This window comes from Cryptotermes secundus, unplaced genomic scaffold (genome assembly GCF_002891405.2).
Source record: "Cryptotermes secundus unplaced genomic scaffold, Csec_1.0 scaffold120, whole genome shotgun sequence".
Classification (NCBI taxonomy): domain Eukaryota; kingdom Metazoa; phylum Arthropoda; class Insecta; order Blattodea; family Kalotermitidae; genus Cryptotermes; species Cryptotermes secundus.
The window spans coordinates 153,573-175,812 of NW_019742442.1; the positions used below are offsets into that span (position 1 = coordinate 153,573).

A 22,240-nucleotide genomic window follows, 5' to 3' on the forward strand; every position below is an offset into this window, starting at 1 on the left:
CTGATCCACTGGCAAAATTCATATGTACCTTGTGGCAAGCAGCGCCCTGGTTGCTGTGGGACCAGTCAACAAAAGTAAAAAAAATCATTCCTGTATGATAACAATGAAACAGTAGCCATCAGTAACATTTATAGTTTAATTCACATTAACCACAAGCATATTAAAGCATCAACCATGTCATCATTCATTAGAATTCGACAACAATTGTGACAGTTTTGGTCAGTTAGAAAATATATACAAAATCACAACTTCCTCTATAGCATGTCATCTCACCTAGAGCAGTTGCACCTTGGTTGCAAGTATGATCTGGCCTTGCACTATGTTCCAGAAGTAACCTCACAATAGATGCATGACCCTGCCAAGATGCCGAATGAAGTGCTGTCCGATTTTCATTGTCTGTTGCATTAACATCTGCACCACCAATGGTAAGCAGTAATGCGACCATATCCGCATGGCCCTGCCACGCACTAACATGCAAAGGTGTTCTACCCTGCAAAACATCATCATGTAACAGCCCATTAATTTGGCTAACAATTGTAACCAACAGAAAGGGACGTTTAACATTTCAGAGAAATAATAATGAGCAAACTGTGATCTGTGACTGAATGACTGAGTCTATGCTGCAGGAACTTATATGAAGCCTTGACAGTTACTATGCTAGTCTAGAATTTCTCTGCTTTTATGGAATCCAAAAGTTCATTAACAGGACAACATCTGTCACAAGACCCATTCATTCTCCTCTGTTAGAATTTGGTTGTTAAATTTCTTGACATTTTTACCAATCAGGCCTCAAGGATTTTATCAAGACTAGCATCAGTCAGATCACAAGGGTCTTGGGTATTTGGGCAACACAATCCCCACGATGTCATACATGTGACAGTTCAAAGTTGGTGTGTTTTGTGCTTTGTCCAGACAAGAAGTATTTTGGTCTTTTTTCTCTGTCAAAAGTACCTTGTCTGGCATAGTGTACCTTGCCATGTTGGAGGAATTTCTCTGCCTATTTTGGAAGAAAAGGGTACCAGTGACATGTTCTTCTGACAGTACAGAGCAGCTAAACATCTCCACAAAGAAATGGTGGCCTTCTTAAATTCCAAGTTTCCAGAAAAATTAACTGACAGAGGCAGGCCTCAATTGGCCACTTCATTCAACTCACCTTACTCTCCTTGATACCCTCATCCCTTAACAAAGCACAGACTGAAACCAAATACAGATATGATACCTGCTGGGCCACTCAAGATGTCTCACTGCAACATCTGTCAAATGTAGGTAACAAAATTCTGATCACATAACAGTTTTCATTCCAGTGTTTTTTTGGTTAATATGCAAAGTTACAGTAAAATCGTATACATTTCATGTGGATATCCTTTATTAAAAATATGTGCTATGAGGTAAAGGGATGAAGTATTGTGTTACTGCAAGACAGATACTTCTATTGATACACTGATGAAACATATTTTTTATAATGCAGCCCAATCTATGATACAATGAGGCTATTCAGTGCCTTGAAGGTGGATAGCCCTGACACAAATGAGAAGTAGGCCAATAATGATGACGAATAACTGGAGTATACCTTGTACAAAAGCATACATATATATATACAATTTTACAATAATACATCATTTGGTGTTGCATGATGGTGAACTAATTTTAGTGGGTCACAATGTGAACCACTGAACTCCTCATTAAATAAATAACTAATAAACTAGTTAAGTAAGTAACTCAACCAACTACCCAACCAACAGCCTTGTACATTTCTACCATCATCTAATTACCATCCAATTTCCATCCCCCTGACAGCTCTTATATAATCATGAAGTCTAAACTTACCTCAGAGTCCCTGCTTTCAATGTCAGCTGCTCCTTCCTCCAGGAGAAACCTGGCCATTGCGAGACGATTTTCTAATGCCAACACATACAATGTACTTCTTCCATCTGCATCCCTCATGTTCACATCGGCACCATGACTTAGCAGGCTCTGGACAACTTCACAGTGTCCCTCAATAGCTGCCAATCTGAACAAAATGAAGGACTGCTTAACAAAATCGATATCTCAGTAATGGTTTGTTACACTAATACGCAGAAACAGAATGCCATGGGCATAAAATGAGATATGTCCTTCTGGAAGACAAAATGAGGTAATGAGCATGGCACAGAAAACAGAAATAGTCTGGAGAGAAATTTAAAAGAAAATGCCATAGGAACACAAAACACAGGTAAAAACAGAAAAACAGCTTTTGGAAGTGATGGCACACTGAAGGCCTATGTGATAATAATGATAACTGGTTAGTTGGCAATGACTTGGTAAACACATTCCTGCAGCAACAGACATGAACACAAGAATGGTACAGGAACAGAGGAACGGTGTTTTCCATGGTCTGCGCTGTGATTGTTGCGTAGCAATGGTGTGGCAAACACATCTCTGTGGCAACAGATTCAGACACAACAATAGAAGAGCTGTGTTTTCTGTGTGGACCATGCTGAGATGTTATGGCTGGGATGGTTTGGGGCAAGTAGTCAGTTGACAGTCAGGCGCCGAAGAGAAGACTAGGAGGTTGGTGAGAAATGGCTGCAAGTTAGTTGCAAGAGTGCTCAGTTGAAAGTCCAGCTGTGAAGAGATGACTTTATGTCTGATATTTGAGGTGTGTAATTCAGTGAGACTGTTATAGTTCCTGTGCTGAAATCCATTGCCAAAAAAGGTTAGTGGAGACGGTAGTAGACTAAGGATGCTAGTATATGTGTGTTAGTGATCTGAAAAGTGTAGTCACAAATCATGAGTGTATATGTGGTTAATAAATCAAGTCATAAATTCAAACCCCATCTATAATCACTCATACATGTGGCAACAGCATATAAATGAACAACTAGGAGACCAAGAACTATGTGGGGAAGCAGTAGCATCTATGAATATACAAAAGAAAATAAGAAAAGAGTGTACATTGATGCGATGGAACACACACCTTATAAAAGCAAGTAAAAGCATGGAGAAAACCCTGTCTTATAATAATCCATACTAATGGATGATGCAAATAATCTGGAATTTGCATTGAAAATTAAGGAAAACCAAGAAAAAGTCCATTGTGAATAGCAATCCTGGATGGGATTTGTTCTCTATATCTCCCAGATATGACTCAGATGGATTACCAATAAGCCAACCTAGCATTCCTCACCTGAGAGCTGTTTTACCATCATGGGCTCGCTGATCTGGGGGTGCACCATGTTCAGCAAGCAGCATGTGCACAAGCTGCGTGTGACCTTCCTGTGCTGCCAGCATCAGCGGTCCCTTGCCATCATTATCAGCCTCATCCACGCGTGCACCAGCTTCCAAGAGAGCTGCACATACCTCAGCATGCCCTTCAAAGGCTGCATAATGCAACGGTGTCCAGCCTGAGTTGTCACGGTGCTGCTCATCAAGTCCTTCAGAACAGGAGTGGAAATTCGTATTCCAGTGGGGAATGCACTGTTTGCACTTTTGCATACATCATACATTTCACAAACCCTTGAAGTGAATTTATTACAGATAAAAATCTAGTAATGAAAATGAATTGCACCAATACCACAGTGCAGTCATAAATAATTTTTAATAATATTTTCTTAAATGTTCACCATATTAAAAATGTTTCAAATGAAACTTGTGGCTTTGAAATTTTGAAAAGTTTTCTATCACAAAAGTGGAGGCATCAAGTTATTGTGAAATGTTGGTACCTGCCTACAAAACTACCAGTTATCACATCCCAGAAGACAGGAATATTCATAGTCACCACTGTGAGAACCTTAAAATCTCACACCACCATATCAAGTTTTCAAGGGAGATGCTGCACTGTCAAATCTGATGGACCCTTACCTCTATCAAGTAGCTGACTGACAACATCTGTTCCACCTTGCGCAGCTGCAACACTCAATACCGTCCGCCCCTCTGGATCAATGCTATCCACATAACAGCCCCAGAAGAGCAACAGCTCAACAACACTTGAGTGTCCCATAGATGATGCTGCCCATAGTGGTGTTCGGCCCCCACGGTCTGCATGGTCCACATCAGCCTCATATTCCAAGAGCAACTCACAAACATCCCTGCACAAAGCAATGTGGTGACTCAAACTATGGGTTATTTAAAGACATCACATCAGTCTGGTTAAGTAACATCAAATGAGATATGAAGACATTCACAAGTGAAAGTTTCTTCTTGATTAATATTAGAATGTTTTCTAAATTGCATATACCATATACCTTCAAACGAGAGGATGCTCATGAACTGTGATGCGGAAGGAACCCGTTATGGACTATTTTAACACATCTCAGAACTTCCTACTGGAACTGATGGAAACCAGGAGAATCCTTAGCCACAGCAGCCAAACTCTGGACCAAGAACTGGAACTTGGACCTCAATAATATTGTGACGTATTTGTGCTATTAGGGAACCCCACCCTCCAGTGGTGACATAACAGTATCGGAGCAACTGCCGCTGCTACGGTAACAGGCCAGCCAACACTCCATCCCCCTCACCTGTGGTGACATAACAGCACTTCCCACTGTGATGTAAGAAGGGGACACCACTGGTAACATGAGTTAACAGGGAACAGTATAAAAAGCCGGCTGAGCAGTATGTGAGAGAGTATGTGTGATCAGGAGTGATAGAGTATCATATCATATCATTTATTATCATTCAACAATCCATACATACAGGTATTACAACCATTTGGATAAGGAAATTGTCAGTTTTACATCTAATTCTCGTGCATATCTTTACAGTATACACTGTACCACCCTAATATAGGGGGCTTGTCGTCTGAATAATATTATCTAGCTCTAGTTACCATTAATTTCATTGTCTTTACACAAATACAACAAATTAATCAGCTACATATTACATTTACACACTTGATGAATCAAAAGACATAAATTCATCTACAGTATGAAAGGATGTTTCAGCAAAAAAGATTTTAATTCCTTTTTAAATAAGTTAAAATTTTCCCTTTGTTTTATTTGATTGGGGACCTTATTATACAAACTAATTCCCATATTTATCACACTCCTCTTAAAAAAGAGCTGTATTACAGTGCTGTACATGATAATTTAATTTTCTTCATGTGTTATAATTATGAATGTCTGAATTTATTGCCATAAAAGCCTTGTATTTTTTGATAAAGCATGTCACCTCCAGTATATACAGAGAAGGAAATGTTAAAACATTGTAATCTTTAAAAATCTGTATACATGACGTGCGACTACTAATACCACTAATCACTTGAAGAACCCGCTTTTGCAATTTAAAAATGTTTTTACTTTCCCCATCCTAACCCCACAATAAGATACCATTTCTCATATATGACTCAAAATTTGAAAAATAAATACTTTTTATCATATATGGACTAATTATTTCTTTTAATATTTTCACCATAAAAATTACTTTGCATAGCTTTGCTTTTAGAAATTGAGCATGAGCGCACCATTTTAGGGTTTCTGTCATGTGAATTCCAAGAAATCTCAGTTCTGACTGATATACTATTTCTGTATTATTAAAAACTATTTGTGGTCTTAACGGATCTCTCCGCTGTTTTGAATGAAATTACATGGCAGATGTCTTTTTTGTATTTATTACAAGGTTATCCTTTTGAAACCATATTTCTAATTCTTTCATAACATTCATTATTTTATATTGAAGGTCAAGTTCATCTTTTCCAGTAATTAACAAAGTGGTATCATCTGCATATAAAACCAGCTTTGCTCCTTGAATATTTTCTGTAAGACAATTAATGTATAGTAAGAATAAAAGCGGCCCCAACACTAATCCCTGTGGTACACCATACTTCACTTTCCTACATGATGAATTATAACTGGTTTTGACACTGCCGTCAGTGTTTTTTATTTCTACATATTGGAGTCTGTTTGACAGGTACGACCTGATTACGGATTGTACGGATTGACCTGAGCACGGATTGTGAAGCCAGTGAAGAAGTACTGTGTGACTTCAAGACTCTGTGTGTGCTGTAGTACAGTTATATTGGGAGTCTGTAATTAAATAAATTATAAATATGTGAAGACTACTGAAGAGATTATTGTGTAGGGTTGTAAAGTGTGTAAACCCATAACAGTGTTGTAAGTATTTGTAGTTTCAACTTGTAGGTTGTTAAATAAACCATTTAACAATCTGAACTGCGTTTTCAGTAGCAAAACACATTAAATTTTGTGTCAGAAGTGGGAACTACAACCCATTCAACTGCAATGTTCTGTGGGAATGTAAAGGCAAGTGGCAATCTGATAAAGTGGCAGTGACCTATTATAATATTGTCACTGCCAATCAGACTGTCAGACAAGTGTAAAATTGTGCTTGTTATCATAAAGAAATAACCTCCAACATTTGTATACACTTATACACACTTAACTACTTCTCTGTTACATAATCAGAGAATTTGTTGAAGTTCTGAAACAGTACTGCAGGCTGTATGGCTATTGTTATGCAAAAATAGTGAGATGGGCGATCATATCAGAAATGTTTCTGGGCAATGGCAGCATTCCCGCAGCAACAGTTATGCATGCAACGGGGGAAACCGGGTTCTGTTTACGCAGTCTGCATTGAGAAGTGTTAAAGAACAGAACTGGGGCAACCCATTCAGTTGAGCTCTGCATCGGAGGCTGAGAAGAGGTGGCGCTATAGTTGAGTTGACAGTTGACAGGAGTTTTGCATGGGTGGCTGTGACAAGAGGACCTGAGTGTGTGAAGTTAAAGAATCTCCACTATTAGAAGCGGTTGCTAGGAAATGGCTGCTGAATACACTGCAGGCTGAATAAGACTTAGCATGTAGCTCAATAAGGGATTAGAAATATAAAAGCTGTACTCAAAATGGAGTACACTTTTCTATTACTTTTTGTCTGTAAGCTGACAATTAAGTTGCACAGGTGCTGTGAATGAACCCTACTCCCAGCAACTAATGTTAAATAGGAATCTAATGCAGTATATTTGTCTTGGTCGTTGCTTATTTTACAGTGTTGCATCAGGCTATCCAGATATGTACCATAAAATGATAAAACATAAGACAAATGTGATATGTGATACAGGTAGGTCTTGATTAGTGCGGATAATGGATCCCATGTAGTGGTCACATTTGAATTCGCACTATTCAAAGTTATAATTATATGTAAAATATGAAAATTTGTTCCAACTAGACAGAAATAGGCAAGAAAAATTTTAAACTTAAGTTTTTATATGTTTATTAAAGAAAATATTATAGTAGAGGACAAAAAGAATATACCTACAAAGTAGTTACAGTGATTAAACCAATCAACTCTTGAATTAAATGTTTCTTCTTCTTCATTACTTTCTTCTTTTCATTCTCTTAAATAAAATTAAAAATTCTGACTGACTGGATACTCTGATAAATGGAATGAAATTTTGATTGCAGTCCTCAATTCACACAGTTAAAAAACGCTCTACTGCTCTCACTGTAACACTTATTTTCCTTGAAGATGTTTGCAAACCACAAAAAATCTGATGCAAAGTTACCTTTTTCTTTTATTTCCCCTACGTGTTTTATAATATTCCATATCACAGATTCAGGCGTTCTGACATCTTGTCCTATTTTAGAGTTGCTATGACCACATCATGTCATTCAATCACACCAAATTTTTGCTCTAATGTGATAAGAAGCATCTTCTATTCTGTGCTCATAGTGTTTTTATCTGTAGGAATCTTCCTTTTGTCCATTTTGTTAAGGGCACTTCTTAAAATGATTAAAACATATCATAAAAAGCAACGTATATTAAGGCAGGCAGCAGCACATATACATGTGAAGGTAAACGAGTGCAGACTGAAAAAGCAGCATCTAAAACCCTAACAGAAACCTCAACGGTCCATGCATTAGCCTTGCAATAAGTTAATTTTGGTTCGCATTAAATGTGACCTGGTATCACTGCACAATTTGCACTAAAACGAATATCGCAAAACTTGAACTTGCATGAATCGTGACCTAGCTGTATTCTCTCTTCTGTTGCCTGTACAAACTGAGGAAAATTATGAAAAACTACAGTCAGGATAGCTGATGCTGAGCCAGGTACATATCCAGATCCGAGAAGTGTTAGCATCATGGCAATCTGCTCAGTCTCACTGGTGTACTTTACCTATGTCCTTCAAATGCTGCAACCAGCAGAGGTGTCATTCCATCCTTATCTTGATGATCGACTGCTGCACCTCGTTCAAGTAGAATATTCACAACCTGTGAGCAGTGGAAGTACAAACAAGACAAGAATAAATGCAAAATACTATAAATATACACACTGTAGCCCAAGCCACAATTAGAGTTCTGATGCCAGTACCCAGCTACATTGTGAGTCCCACCCCCAACATAGTGAAATGTTTATAGTAACACAACCAAACAGATGGAGAGATAAGACAGATATACATAAAATTTGCTATCGGAGTTTCAGAAATATAAGGCGGTTCCTTCTGAACCTTGCTTTGGAAATGTTCATTAACTTATAAAAAACTTCATCTTAAATTATATTAATAGGTAAATAAAAACACTGCAGTTTAAAAAACTAACCTGACAAATAACAGTGCTACCTGAACAACCAAAAAAAAAAAATAAAAATAATATAATGAACAAATTTAATCTAAGACTGAGACGCCATATTTTGATAGTTAAATAAAGGGCATTAAAGTAGAACTCTGTGTATTACAGACTTGACATTATATGCAGGTTAGAAGTCAGCATTGTGTTCTGGCCACTTCACCTTCAGACGCCCTAACATTCATTAATATGGAGGTTGGATGTCATATTCTTGGAATAAAGCCCCAAAAAATTGAAATGATGACAACTAGATGACCACTGACTAATGCATGGCTGTCTGAAATATCTGTGTTTCACCAACAGCAAGAAAGTTTACATGTTCATACTGGCCTGCCTCCACCAGGCAGCAGTACACACAGAATCTGTAATTTTAAATTAACATATGCCAGTAATATGAAATTTATGTTGTAGATTTTGTTGAAGTTCTCTTCACTGCACACGGAATAAATGGTCTATAATTCATCCAGTGTTTAGAAATAACAGGCCTACTTGTCTGACTAGCTGCGTCAGTATGATCATGGGAGTGTGTGGTAAATTATTGATTTGTCTAGATCCTGGAGTGCAAAAATTTACTTCTGAATGTCCAGTGTGTGTGTTCCAATGCCATAAATCCATTTCTAATCACTTTGTGAACCTACAGCACCATATGGAAGACCGTTTCCTCATGTGCCAACAACTTTTCAGCCTACTTCAACCTAAAGAAGGCATAAGACACAACTTAGTGATATAGTACCCTCACAGTACTTCAGTTGTGCAATCTTAGGGGTCAGACACCACTGTTCCTTCTGAGCTCTCTCAGGATCATCATTTCTGTGTTCTTCTGGGTAAGGCTTCTTCTGCATTTAGTCAACAAGAAAATATTATGCCTCATATATCAGTTTTAAATGTGACCTTGTTTGCTATCACAATCAATGAGACAGCCCAGCAGTCTCAACATCACAGTATGCTGATGAAGTTGCAATCTATTCAGTTTTGAGAGTATGGTAACACTGGAACAATGCTTACAGCCTTCTATCAACTGTCTGTCATACTGAGCTCTGCAGAATGGATTTTTCTTCTCTGCAACAAAGACTCAGAGTGTACACTTCACAGCACTACAGGGTTTACACCCTGTGTAACAACAGTGCTCTGTCATTTGCTCCAGCTGTCAAGTGTCTAAGCCTTCTTTTTGACAATAAACTCTCATGGGAACCTAAGTTGCAATGGCTCCAAGTTACATGTGAATGGTCACTTCATATTTTAAAGTTTTATCTGTTAGATTTGATGTTGAGGCTTTGACTTTCCTGTGCCCTCATCGTTTATGGCTTTATAATTAAGTGTGAACTGTCCACAACACTGGGATTCATCTTGCCACTGGCATCTTCTAACTCAGTTCTCTGGAGAATTTATATGTGGATTACAGGAAACCTCCACTCTTCCTGTGATGTAACCTCTTTCTCTGCAGTTATGTAGAGCAGATGTCAATACAGCTCCCTCGCCCATCTAATAGTGCAGTCTTTCATCAACAACAGGAACATATGGAATATCATGGTCCCATGGCATGGGTGTACATTTTCACCTACTTCTTGAGTGCCTTGGCTTTGGCTTGCTGTGTTTCATTCCAAGTAGACTATCTCATACTCCACTCATGCCTGTCATTATATCTGGCCTATGACTTTCGACCCATCCAGTACAAAGAAGGCATAATGCCTGCCCTTACTTATCAGTGATATTTGACTGGAATACACAACTTACACAGATGAGTCACATGCTGACAGCTCAACAGGACATTCATTTATCTCTTCCTACCTCCTAAGTTTTTACAGAATTTACATAGCCATAATTTACACCTTCTACTAAGCTCTTCTCTTCGTTCCCCAACAACCTCACTGGAATAATGTCCTCTGCCCAGACTCCTCTGTGCCTTGAAGAAACTTCATGGACACACATTGGACCATGCAGTAATTCTGGAGATTCTGCAACAAGTGTTCCATCTCCATAAGGTAGGAAACCTGTTCTACGTATTTTGTTGGGTACTTGGCCATGCTGGTCTGCCAAGAAATGAGGCCAACAATACAGCTGTCAAAGAAGCCACTCTGCTCAGCCATTCACCATCAGAGTGAGCATTATGTAGAAATGTTCATGTCTTTCTTCTTCACACTCTTTTCCTGTCATGGAAAAATGAATTTCTCCAGGCAATGGGAAACAAAGTACAAGTAGTGAAACTGTCAGGAAAGGTGTGGCTTTCCTTCAACAGCTCTATTCGAACTGAGGAAGTCACTGTCATGTGGCTTCACATTGGTCACATTCATCTTACATATTGCTTGCCATTTGTCAAGAGGTGATCTGACACCTGTTTGTAATCAGTGTGGTACCCTCCTTGTCAGTTTACAAATTACCTATTATTATTTGGAACACTTTGTGGTTTGATACACGTTCCATTATACTAAAGTTTACACTGGGTTTTTGTAAAATGTAATTAACTTTGCAGTTTGTCCAGGCACATACAGCTGCCAATACTGATGTGCTTTGAAACCCACCTACTCACTTACCTTAGAAAATAATATTGCTATCATGACAACAATGTTGAAAATACATATATTTGTGCCATGAATCGGTTAAATGTATGCCTATATACATTAAGAAGTAACACACCTTGGCATATCCTTCATTTGCTGGGACACAAAGTGCTGCTACACTAAGTGCAGTTCTCCCATCAGCATCTTCATGATTGATCTCTGCACTAAAGTCAAGGAGGTGCTCCACTATCTCCGAATGTCCCATGTAAGCCGCTGCTATAAGCGCTGTGCGGCCCTCATCATCTGTTTGGTTTACATCTGCACCATGACGTAGAAGTGCCAACACGATGTCCTCATGACCACCCCAAGCAGCTGCCCGCAGAGCTGTGCGCTGGTCAGAGTCAGCACAATCCACAGCTGCACCATGTTCAAGGAGAGATTCCACTACCTACAGACCCACACAAACAAACAGATGTTCCTGGGAACTATACTTTCCACTTCGCTTTGTCCCCTCCCACCAACTTTTGGTCTGTGATTTTCATACCCCGAGCTGTCCCAGACTGTCCTATACTATGGCAGTCATGAACATATATTCCACTTTATATCTGTACAAATACTGTTATTGTGTTTATGGACATTACTTGTCCTCCTGTTTTTATTTAAAACACATGTTTTGGAGACTGAATTATGTCTCTGTCTTCAGATGAAACCTACTCCATTGGGCCCAATCAATAGAGCTATTTTTTATCTCCAAACACCAGCACCACCACCACAAGTGAGGATACATAAACCAAGCACATCACAAACCATCTGCGAGAGTTAAGACAAACATTAGAAACTAGCTCTATCAATTGGGTCCAACTGAGTAGATTTCACCTGAAGATGGAGATTGAATCCAGTCTCTGAAACATTGTTTGTTTTAAATAAAAAACAGGATGATGGATAGTGTCCAGAGAAAAATAATTGTATTAATATGCCACTGTCACAAAATTTTTGATCTTATATACTAATACACCTATCATAACACGATTTATTTCCTCCCCTCTCTTCTATGTAACCAGCCACTTCAACTCTTCTTGCTTCTACCATGAAAAGGAAGGCAGTGTGTTCCTCTAGAACACTAGAACCTGCCCACCAGCACTGCTTGATGCCACAACCCTGAGGACCATAATACCTATATATGGGTGTGTGAAACTGTTTTAGTCTACCAGTACTCCCTCAAAGATTGTGGTAAAACATATTTAATTTTATTTCTGATCTTTATTATCTACCACTGCAACAGTATGAAAAAAAAAATTAAATTATTTACTTGTTCAGTAATTTTATTATTAACTACTGTTTATGATTTTATGAAGTGCCATCTTAATTGTCTTTTTGTTTCTTGCTGAAATTAGTACATTGCACACTGGCTACGTTAAACTCCATCTACTATGGTAAAAGGATGCAACATCAGTTAGTGACAGCGACAGTCACATTATCATTAGAGAGTTACTAGATTCCATTCTGAACATGCTTCTGGTATTCATATGCCAGTAGGGAACTGAAACATGATTACACAGGATTTTCTTTTGTAGGGTTGCCTAGACAAGTCATAACAAACCCTGGTTCACAGAGCACATGGACTTGATAAAGTTCACATAACTGTCCTCTGCATGTTGTCTTCTGTATCTGTCACTGTCACAGAACATCTTACTTACTCATTGAGCTGAGCCCTTCTGGAGGAGCCGCCACTTCTGCAGCTACTCAAGAATTTCCCAGCATTTTATGGAACCCGAAGGTTCATTACCGTGTTCACAAGAGCCCTCCACTGGTCCATATCCTTAGCCAGATCTATCCAATCCATACCATCCCATCCTATCTCTCTAAGATCCATTCTAATATTGTCCACCCACCTACGCCTTGGGCTTCCCTGTGGTCTCTTTCCTTCTGGCTTTCACACCAATATCCTATACACATTCCTCGTCTCCCCCATTTGTGCTACATGACCACCCACCTCATCCTCCTTGACTTGATCATTCTAATTATACTTGGAGAAGAGTGCAAGTTATGAAGGTCACAGAACATAAGCAAATATAATTATATTCAAAGTTATTTTATTTCACTGATTTATCACAACTACTGCTTGTATGTTCTTTTGTACTATTATGGCTAAAACAAGTAGGATGATCCTGAATGCAGACTTTATTTATTTCCTAACCACATACAGTCTCAAGGACTACCGCCTTATCATGAAGAGGTGGTTTGCGTGCCCCAATGATCTGGGGAGCTACGCTAGCGGGAGTGTAAGCTCCTGGTAGAGCCACCCACACCAAACAGTTAAAAGGGTAGGGGCTAGGCAAAGTGTAGTCCCTGGTCTTCCATACTGGGGGCTGGCTGTGGGGCTAACAAATCCACCCTGTAAAAAACTACTGGTATGGAATCTCCAGAGCCTATGGAGGAGGTCAAGACATACTCAGAGTTACAGCATCAGTAAAAAAGAAGAAGAACCAGAGATGACGAAATATGATGGATATTATGAAACTGTCCGTTCATTGCATTCCAAGTAAAATAAAAGTTAAAGAATGTACGTGTAAGAGGGGCAACCAGAAAGTTATAAGTGATTTTCTGATGCTTTGTTATGGATAATGAAACTAATAAACTACATCTCTGCATAATCCAGCAGAGACTAAGATACCTACCACACTACATGACAAGTTTTTCCATCCCCCATCCATAATAATCAGTGTCCCATCCTTTCAATCACCATTTCACTGTGGTTTCAAAGTTGTCATTGGTTTTAATCCTTTAGTCTCTTGAATGTTACTTCAATGCTGGAAGCAGATGAAGTAATATCTTGGAGACCCAAACTGAACTAGATGCCAAGCCTATCATAACTTCCTTGGTTTTACCAACCATCGAACATGTCCCCTTCCCACCACTTGTTTTAATGCGGATAGTATACAAGAATTTGAGAACTCTCTGACCTGTGTATGTCCTCCCCATGCTGCTGCTCTGAGTGCAGTCCAACCATCACAGTCAGCATGATCTGGTGTGGCACCAGCTGCTAACAAAACTGCCACCACATCTCCATGACCATGCCTTGCAGCCAGGTTGAGCGGAGTCTGTCCATGGCGATCAGTTGCTTCAAGGTCTGCATCATGACACATAGCTATTGCCTGCTCCAGTAGCTGTGCATTCCCCTCAGCCGATAATGAGTGTAACAAGGTGCGTCCACCCCCATCTGGCCTATTTACATCTCCATCCACAAGCACCAGCAATTCAGCAAGAGGATCACGAACCAGTGACTCTATGACTGGGCTACATTCCTCTGACACCTGCAAATGTAGAGTGAAATACAAATCACGTCATGTGAAGGATCAATCAGTACCTCTCATGTGCACAAAGAGAAAAAGTGGTTAGATTCTAAGCCCAGAGACCAGCCATGATGGTTGAGGTCTTTCATGTTTCACCTCTGTTTCTGCAGGAAAATGTGGGGAGAGAAGTTCATATCCATATCTGCTCCAATCCATCAACAAAATCCACCCTTCTACTCAACATTACATGAATTCTTCAATTGAGAAAGTGTCATTAAATACACTATGAGGTAAATAGGAGCACTCCTAGGAGTGTAATAATTAATTAACTGATTAATTAGCACTAGCTTTTAGTTGCTAATTGTTCTTTTGACAACTGACAGATTAACTCTTTGTTAAGTTTGTAAATATTGTCGAGTGATTGAAAATGATGAGGCGGCAACTGTGGTTTATTTTATGGTAATATTATAGGATTTTCCTGTAGAGAGTAAGGAAGTCACTGTTATGGAAACCTCAATTTGTATGCAGCACACTTTGTACATCTACCTACTCAATATTAACTAGCTCATATGCAAAAGTCTGTATCATGATATTATTAAAATATGAATAAAATTTCCTGAAACCAAAAAGATGAATAACACTGGCTGATAATAATACTAATCTAAGTGTGAAGTCAGTTGGGACAAAGGCTACTGCCATGTACTACTAAATATTCTAATTCCTACAATACTTCAAAATTCCACTATGCATAACTACACAACCTGTGTATACTGTTTATTCAAGTTCTGCATTATTCTGGCTATTAGCTTGAAGATTTTTGGAATTTGTGGTCATATATAAAACAGTCCTATAAGGGCACATGGACTGCAGTGATTATAGTACATAGTTATAGTAGGGCCTTGGTTTAAAGTGCTGTCATTTCAGGTTATGATTGCATCAAATGAGAATAATTCAACACACAATAATGCCTAGCTTTAAATTTGCCAACTACTTTGTTTTATTTAACAATGCATTGTTTGCAATGTAGGTTAGTCACTGTCTTCCAGCTTCAGGGTAAAGATTGCAGCCTTGGACAGAACTCAAAATTAAAGTAAATACTTAAAATGTACTATATTTTGTGAAATTATCTGCCCGAAAAAAATTATTTCTGCTTAGAGAGAAAAAATTGGCTGTTTCAGTCATACATTTTCTGCTTTATTGCAGAAGGTAAAGTCAGTAAAGAATGTTGGCAACAGTGTTCAACTCCTCAATTCTTCTCTTGGTACTACACACTGGCTTTAAAAAAAAAAGAAAGTGCATCCTACAGTTAACTAGACTGCAAACCTCAGATGCAAGATCTATAGTGTAAAGTGTCAACATTCCTGTGAATGATGAACTGGAAAGGATATATCTGTGGTCTATTTTAAAGTTTTTGTCAGAGAGATTAAGGAAAACTGAACATCAGACAGGGTATCTCACCAACTGGATGAGATATGACCCTGGGACTCTGAAAATACTATAAAGTGCTAATAATTTGGCCTATACCATGACATTTGGTTTCAACTGCCTTCATTTGCATGATCTTTATTACAACACATTCACTGAGCAACTCGCAAAACAAGAATTTAAATTTATTGAAGGCAGAAAGAAAACATCTGGCAGTATGATGCCACATGTTAGCTCTAAGCAACCTAACACATCTGTAACTGGCTTCATTCAGGCTTATATATCTAACATGCTATGTGACATGCTAGATATATAAGACTTCACACAACTGTACTCTGCACCTACACATCCAGCACAAACCTGACTAGATGAAACAACTTCCTCTGCATGTTCACAGCCACTCTTTCCATCTCTGGCATCGTTTCTTTCTTCTTCAGTCGATAGCCTAGCACCTGCTTCAAGGAGTAATCGAACAACACGTGGATCTCTGGGAGTAGGCAGCGTAGAACTAAGTCTCTCTTCCCAATCCAACCCATCCACCTGTCCAGATTTAGAAAATATTTAAGAGTAGCAGACAGATCTTGTCCCAGCAAGATAACATAGGTGAGAATTAAAAGAGTACACCAAACACAGTGAACACACAGTGCATTTAAATAATAATAACTTTATGTGGGTTTGAAACTTGGTCTCCTGCTAAAGGAAGAACACAGTCAGATGGAGAGTGTTTGGCAACAAAGTGTCAAGGAAAATATTGGAACTAAGACAGTGATGAAGTAACAATTAGCAAGGCATGTAGTATTGTTAGGGTAATCGAATCTGGAACATTATACTAAGTCATGCAAAGCCTGAAGCAGAAGCCACTGACACACACATGTAATTTCTGTGGGGAATATCTTGGAATGGAGTTGCTTGGAAGTCCTAAAAGATGGGTCTTCAAATGATCAGAAGTTAAGTTATGAGGAAGGAAGGTGGATGGATCTAGCTTGGGATTGTGTCCATGATGGAATTTGATGTCACGTAACACTGAACTTTTCCATTCTGGAACCACAGGGCTTTTGCATATTATTATTACTCTACCCGGTATTCATGTAATTCTGTATTTAATGTGAAGCTGTAAAATAATGAATGTATTATTTAAATAACATACACAGGAACTTGCATAAAACTGCTCTAGGTGGTTCGAGGGCTAATAAATGCAAAGTCCTATTACTTATGGAAATTTAACCTCAAAGGTTTACATTCTGTCACCACATTGGTACTTTTCAAGGCATGGGAAGAAAAAACAAACAACATACAGAACGGAAACTTGCGCATGGGTTCTAAGAGATATTAAACAAAGAACAAGCAGCAGAGGTGAAGTACCTAGGAAGTATCAAGAAAAAACATGAAGGAGCAAACTAAAAAAAAAAAAACAAGATGTTTGACCAAATATGAAAGTATACTACAGGAATACTAAGTCAAATTGAATACTGATCCCACTAATGCTACAGACATGTGTTATGCATAGGCAACAACAGATTTCTGTTGAAAGCTTAAAAAATGATGTCAAATAAATGTGATCACTGGGGAGATGAAGAAAAAGATGGAGAAACCAACTGAGAGAACACATAATATTTGCCATGGGACAATCCACTCTTGTGAAAACATCAATGATTTATGTTTATGAAATAAATTACCATTTTTGTGTAACACTTTCAACATGTTTGTAATCTCATTAAATTGAACTGAGTAACTATAATTGTTCACCTATGATCATTGTCCAAACAAAGCATCTGAAACATTATTATTTTCCAGTTTTTCAGAAAATTTTTGAAAAATATTCGTTTTAAGGCAAAATACAAATTTTCTTGAGCCCCACCCCTTAAAGAGCACCAGTACTGCTCACACAAAACCTCAAACCCAGTCACATTTTTCATGTTGTTACTATTCAAAATGAATTAACAAACATTTTGAAAACATGTTTATAATTTCACACAAAATCTACTTTCACAAGGCCAACTACAAGTGTTCATCAATTAATATTATCATATTATCATATTTGTTGTTTACAACAAAGATAAATTCAAACTAATTCTGATGTCTATAACATGAATACTAGACAAAAATATAACTTCCACCTACCCTCATCAACTTTATCAGTATATCAAAAAGGAGTCTACTTTACTGGCATAAAAGTGTCCAACAATCTGCCACAAAGTATTAAAAACTTGGGCAATGATACTAAAAAGTTTAAATCAGAGTTAAAGAATTATCTACATGCTCATTCCTTCTACTCTTTAGATGAATACTTCAATGTAAATAGAGAATGATGTAAACTTAAGTTATATTAATTTTTAAGCTAAAATTGCCTGTACTTATGTATGTAACCTTTTGACTTGTTCTGTATCCAAAGGTACTAACCTACTTAGGATTTATAGAATGTAAATAAATTCAATTCAAATTCAATTCAATTCAATTCAATTCAATTCAATTGCAAATATTTTGTATTGCTTGCATGTTGGAAATTTCAATAGTTTCTTTAGGATTTTGCAGTTTGATACTCAAATACTGGTTTGTTGAGACAACTTAACCACTTTAAATTGTATTATTATATGAGCAATTCACGATGTATAAAAGTGAACTGTTTTATTGGCTTAATCATGCATACATACAGAAGTTTTGTCTATTTGTCACATTAAATGTTATGACCATAATGAAAGGAAAACAGGCAATTAGTTCTTCTCAGAACTTCTTGTTATATTATTCTCTCCACTACAACTTGGTCTCAAAAAATTGGATGTATTATGTGGGTAAGGGTGGTCTCTGGTACAGAACTAAAATGTCTCACCTGGAGGAGGCAGTCTTCAACAGGAGCCCCGGAGCCGATAAGCCACAGCAGCACAATATGGTGGTAATCCAGCGAGCAGGAGGATGCCAGATCATTAGCAACAGATGCTGGCAGAGCTGGCAGCCGATTCAGATGCAGTGCATAGCCCTGCACCTCGTCTGCCGTGAGTTCATGTGCCCTTAGGGTATAGCTCATGGCTAGCATGGCATGGCCTTCACTTGCGGAACACAAGTACTTCTGCGTGCAATGCTTCACGTCCAAAAGCCACTCGGAAAAACTGTGGTGAAAGAGAAGCAGCGTGCCGTCCTTACACACAGCCAACACTCGTCGCAGCAGATGCAGTCGCTTCTGGAAGTCCTCACGACTCATCACTGTGTTAGACGTCCACACACACTGGTAAAGCTGATCCTGAGTTAATGGTTTTCTTGATGCAAGAATTACGTTAAGCAAAGGCTGAACCTTTGAAAACTGTTTTCGATTAAAAAGTCTTTGACAAAGCCAAAGATAAAGACCATTTAAAGTACCTGGGATCTCGCGTATCTCCCTAAGTACAATGAAATTTTCCGCAACTCCGTCCAAAACTTTCTCGAGATATAGGAAGCAACCATTGCTTTTTATGTGAAGCTGATTTAACATTTCCGCCGTATCACGACTAATGTGTTGCCTGAGAGAGTCTTCCTGATCCAGGCGGGCTAGAATGTACTGCTGAACATCCCTTACAACCTGAGATTTCCTAAGGTCGTCAAGGCTGATCTTCCGGAATCCTGTAAACATTCGAGACACGGTTTTACTCTGTCTTCTTGCTGTACAGATAAGCACAAGCCACTGAGGAAACAGATGGTGATGGTTTGCCAGCAATTCCGCGATCGTCCTGCTCGTTCCGACCGACCCACGGCGACTCGAGGACGATGCAGTTAATGATCCTGACATGTTCAACATTTGAGCTTCATCTATAGAATCCACTAATAAAAATAGGCACTGCTTTGGAGGTTCAATTTCCAGTAAAGGGAAGAGGACTGCGCGTTTTAAAGCTTCATCAGGATCTCGTTCTAAAGCTTCCGGACGTAAAGCAGCGAGAATTTCTGGGTCGTTCCGAACTTTATCTGCATAGCCCTCAGCGGCAGAAAACGATTTTGGGATATGTGGAGAAGATGGAGACTGTAGGATAGTTCCATCTTCGTCTGCAATTGGAGAGGAACATTTGGCGAGGAGTTGTGACACAATATTCCTAACGAAGACCGAAAGGGATAAGGTAGATGCATCGTGGGCTTGGCAGAAATGGTACGCCAGGAGACGTCTGTTGAGGCTGCGTTGTTGTCGACAAGCAGAGCCCTGTTTTGGCCAAACTATCTCACAGCACAGGGCTGTTTTGCCTGTTCCAGGCCCTCCAACCACCATTGTACCACAAGTTTTGGATACTGGGCGCTGTTCCAGAGAATGTGCTAGTTTGAGGAACGCCCACTCCCGGCAAAAGAATCGCTTGCCTTCTAGCAGAGAGGCGGCCATCACGAACACTGCACTATGGTACGTTACAGATTCTTGCACATTCTAACCACCATCGTCTAATATTCGGTCACATTTCTTCGGTAGTACGACACATGTCCCCATTTGCTAAGCATGCGTAAAGGGTATTACTGCTGTACCACATTCATGTAACATATTTACAGGTGCAGGTAATATTCCTTTACTACCTCTGCACAATTCTAAGGATGGTTCTTTCTTCAACAGCGGGTTCTGACACATCCTCGCCGTCCATTTTTGATGCATGTGTGATATCACATATCCATTACCAGTTCCTGCAAAAAAGAGAGTATTAAATAAGTAACAGCTAATTACAAACACAGTATGTTGAACTGGCAAATGTCTGCTACAGTTCAGTCCAGAACATTGTGACATGAGGCCTGAGAGCTACAATAAGGGAGCCAGAGAAATAGTCATTGTTAGGCAACGGCTGTGTAAACATGCAACAATACCAGAGCCATCGCTAAGCCACGTACGTATACAACACTCGAGGAACTGTTGGAAGCGGTGTTTTCTGTGCTCTACGCGCTGAGGTTATATAGCGAGTCAATTTTTATTTGTGAGTTCAGTAATGACAGACACGTCCTCTCCTTAGAGAGGGCGCCCCACATCCAAAAAACTGCAATGTTCTTACAGTAACAAAAATCTGGCCTTACGCCCCACATGGCGCTTGACACCAAGTCGACTGACCGTCGGTTGCGTCGTGATTTTGACTTGATATGGGTTCAGTTCAGCCTGGGAGCTGGCAGCTGAGGGAAGTACCAGCTGAAGGCAGAGGTTGGCATGAAATGGTCGCCATCCTGCAAGGACGTGAACCCAGAAGCAGAGGAACGTCCGCTGTTGAAAGCCACTGCCAAGACTGTGACTGGGAACACAAGTCTGTATGTAATAGTAAATTTCAAAGTGTAGTCACGAGTTGTATAAGTGTGCGATAAATCCGGTTACCAACCCAAACTTCGTCTATAGTCACTTCACACGTGACAATGTATTATCTTTCTATGGCCTAACAAAGAAAATTATGATTACATAAGCAAAACTACAATACTTTGATGTTCTGAGTCTCACTGTGAGGTAAGAGCAGAGACTGAGGCGAATATGAGAACCAGTGAGGAAACAGGAGGACAAATAAAATTACATCACGACGAGCCACATCACTTAAACTCTTCACCTGACAATTTAGCGTGGGAAGAAGAGAAACTAACACATATTTTAGTGCGAGAACCTGGCGAGAAGAGGACAATTAGGAGTTCTACGGGAAGAAGTGAGGATATTACGATGAACTCCTAAGGAGTTCGGTATGAAGCCATGGAACGGGCTGTTTAGCTCAGGATAGGGTCCGGGGTTGGTTCTTGTACATACGAAGATTAACTTTCGGATTCCACACAAACGGAGAATTTGTTACGCGTCTTTGGAACTCTGCTATGGTCATATAAACCCTACACTATAGAGCAGAGACATAAATCTTACTGTTCCCATTTTGCTTGCGAACCGGAGAGGGCTTACGGATGTAATTTGTCCTACTGCAGGGGGGAATGAGAAAGAGGATTATAAAAATAAATAAATACACATAAAACGAAAGAACTGATCGTCACAGATCTACACAAAGCAGTACAAGAGGCCAAACTAAACACGAAAGAATCCGTACAAAAGTAAGCATCAGTAGTTTGCATAATTTCTTGTTCCGTTTCGCAATATCTTCGACACGTTTTCGGCAATCATTTGTAACACGCATTCGAGTATTGGCAACAAGTGCTAGGAAGCTGAGACCCTCCCACCCAACCAGATGGGGGCAGAAAAGTCCACTGGTTAAAGCAGTAGCCCGTACGGATGTGGACAGACTGATGTTAGTTATGGCAATGACGACGTCCATCTGCCATGGCCAGCTGTTTCGTTCAGGGCTGAGAGCACGCAGCGTCATAGCATGGCCACGAATTCGCTCTTCACGCAGGTGTATTATTTGACCTCCACTTGAAGAGGGTGACAGGCCAGGCCATCCAATTCTGACTCGGTAAGTGGTAGAACAGAAGTAAATAAAATCAGAATATATTTACCTCTGATACATAGAGGATATAAATGACATATACAAATTTAAAAAGTAATTAAATAACAGACTCTTT

General features: G+C 39.2%; 1 protein-coding gene across 1 annotated transcript in view; it reads right to left on the bottom strand.

Annotated features, from left to right (window-relative positions):
- The window catches only part of LOC111873079 (ankyrin repeat domain-containing protein 50), a 214,267-nt gene that overhangs the window by 17,291 nt on the left and 174,736 nt on the right, over positions 1-22,240 (bottom strand). Inside the window, exons 4-12 of the mRNA XM_023867472.2 lie at positions 18,603-20,398; positions 16,136-16,315; positions 14,021-14,371; positions 11,194-11,505; positions 8,111-8,205; positions 3,841-4,067; positions 3,167-3,413; positions 1,828-2,011; positions 274-490 (exon numbers count right to left, since the gene is read on the bottom strand). Coding sequence (XP_023723240.1) covers positions 274-490; positions 1,828-2,011; positions 3,167-3,413; positions 3,841-4,067; positions 8,111-8,205; positions 11,194-11,505; positions 14,021-14,371; positions 16,136-16,315; positions 18,603-20,108 — 3,319 coding nt within the window. The 5' untranslated portion in view covers positions 20,109-20,398. The remainder of the gene's footprint in view (positions 1-273; positions 491-1,827; positions 2,012-3,166; positions 3,414-3,840; positions 4,068-8,110; positions 8,206-11,193; positions 11,506-14,020; positions 14,372-16,135; positions 16,316-18,602; positions 20,399-22,240) is intronic.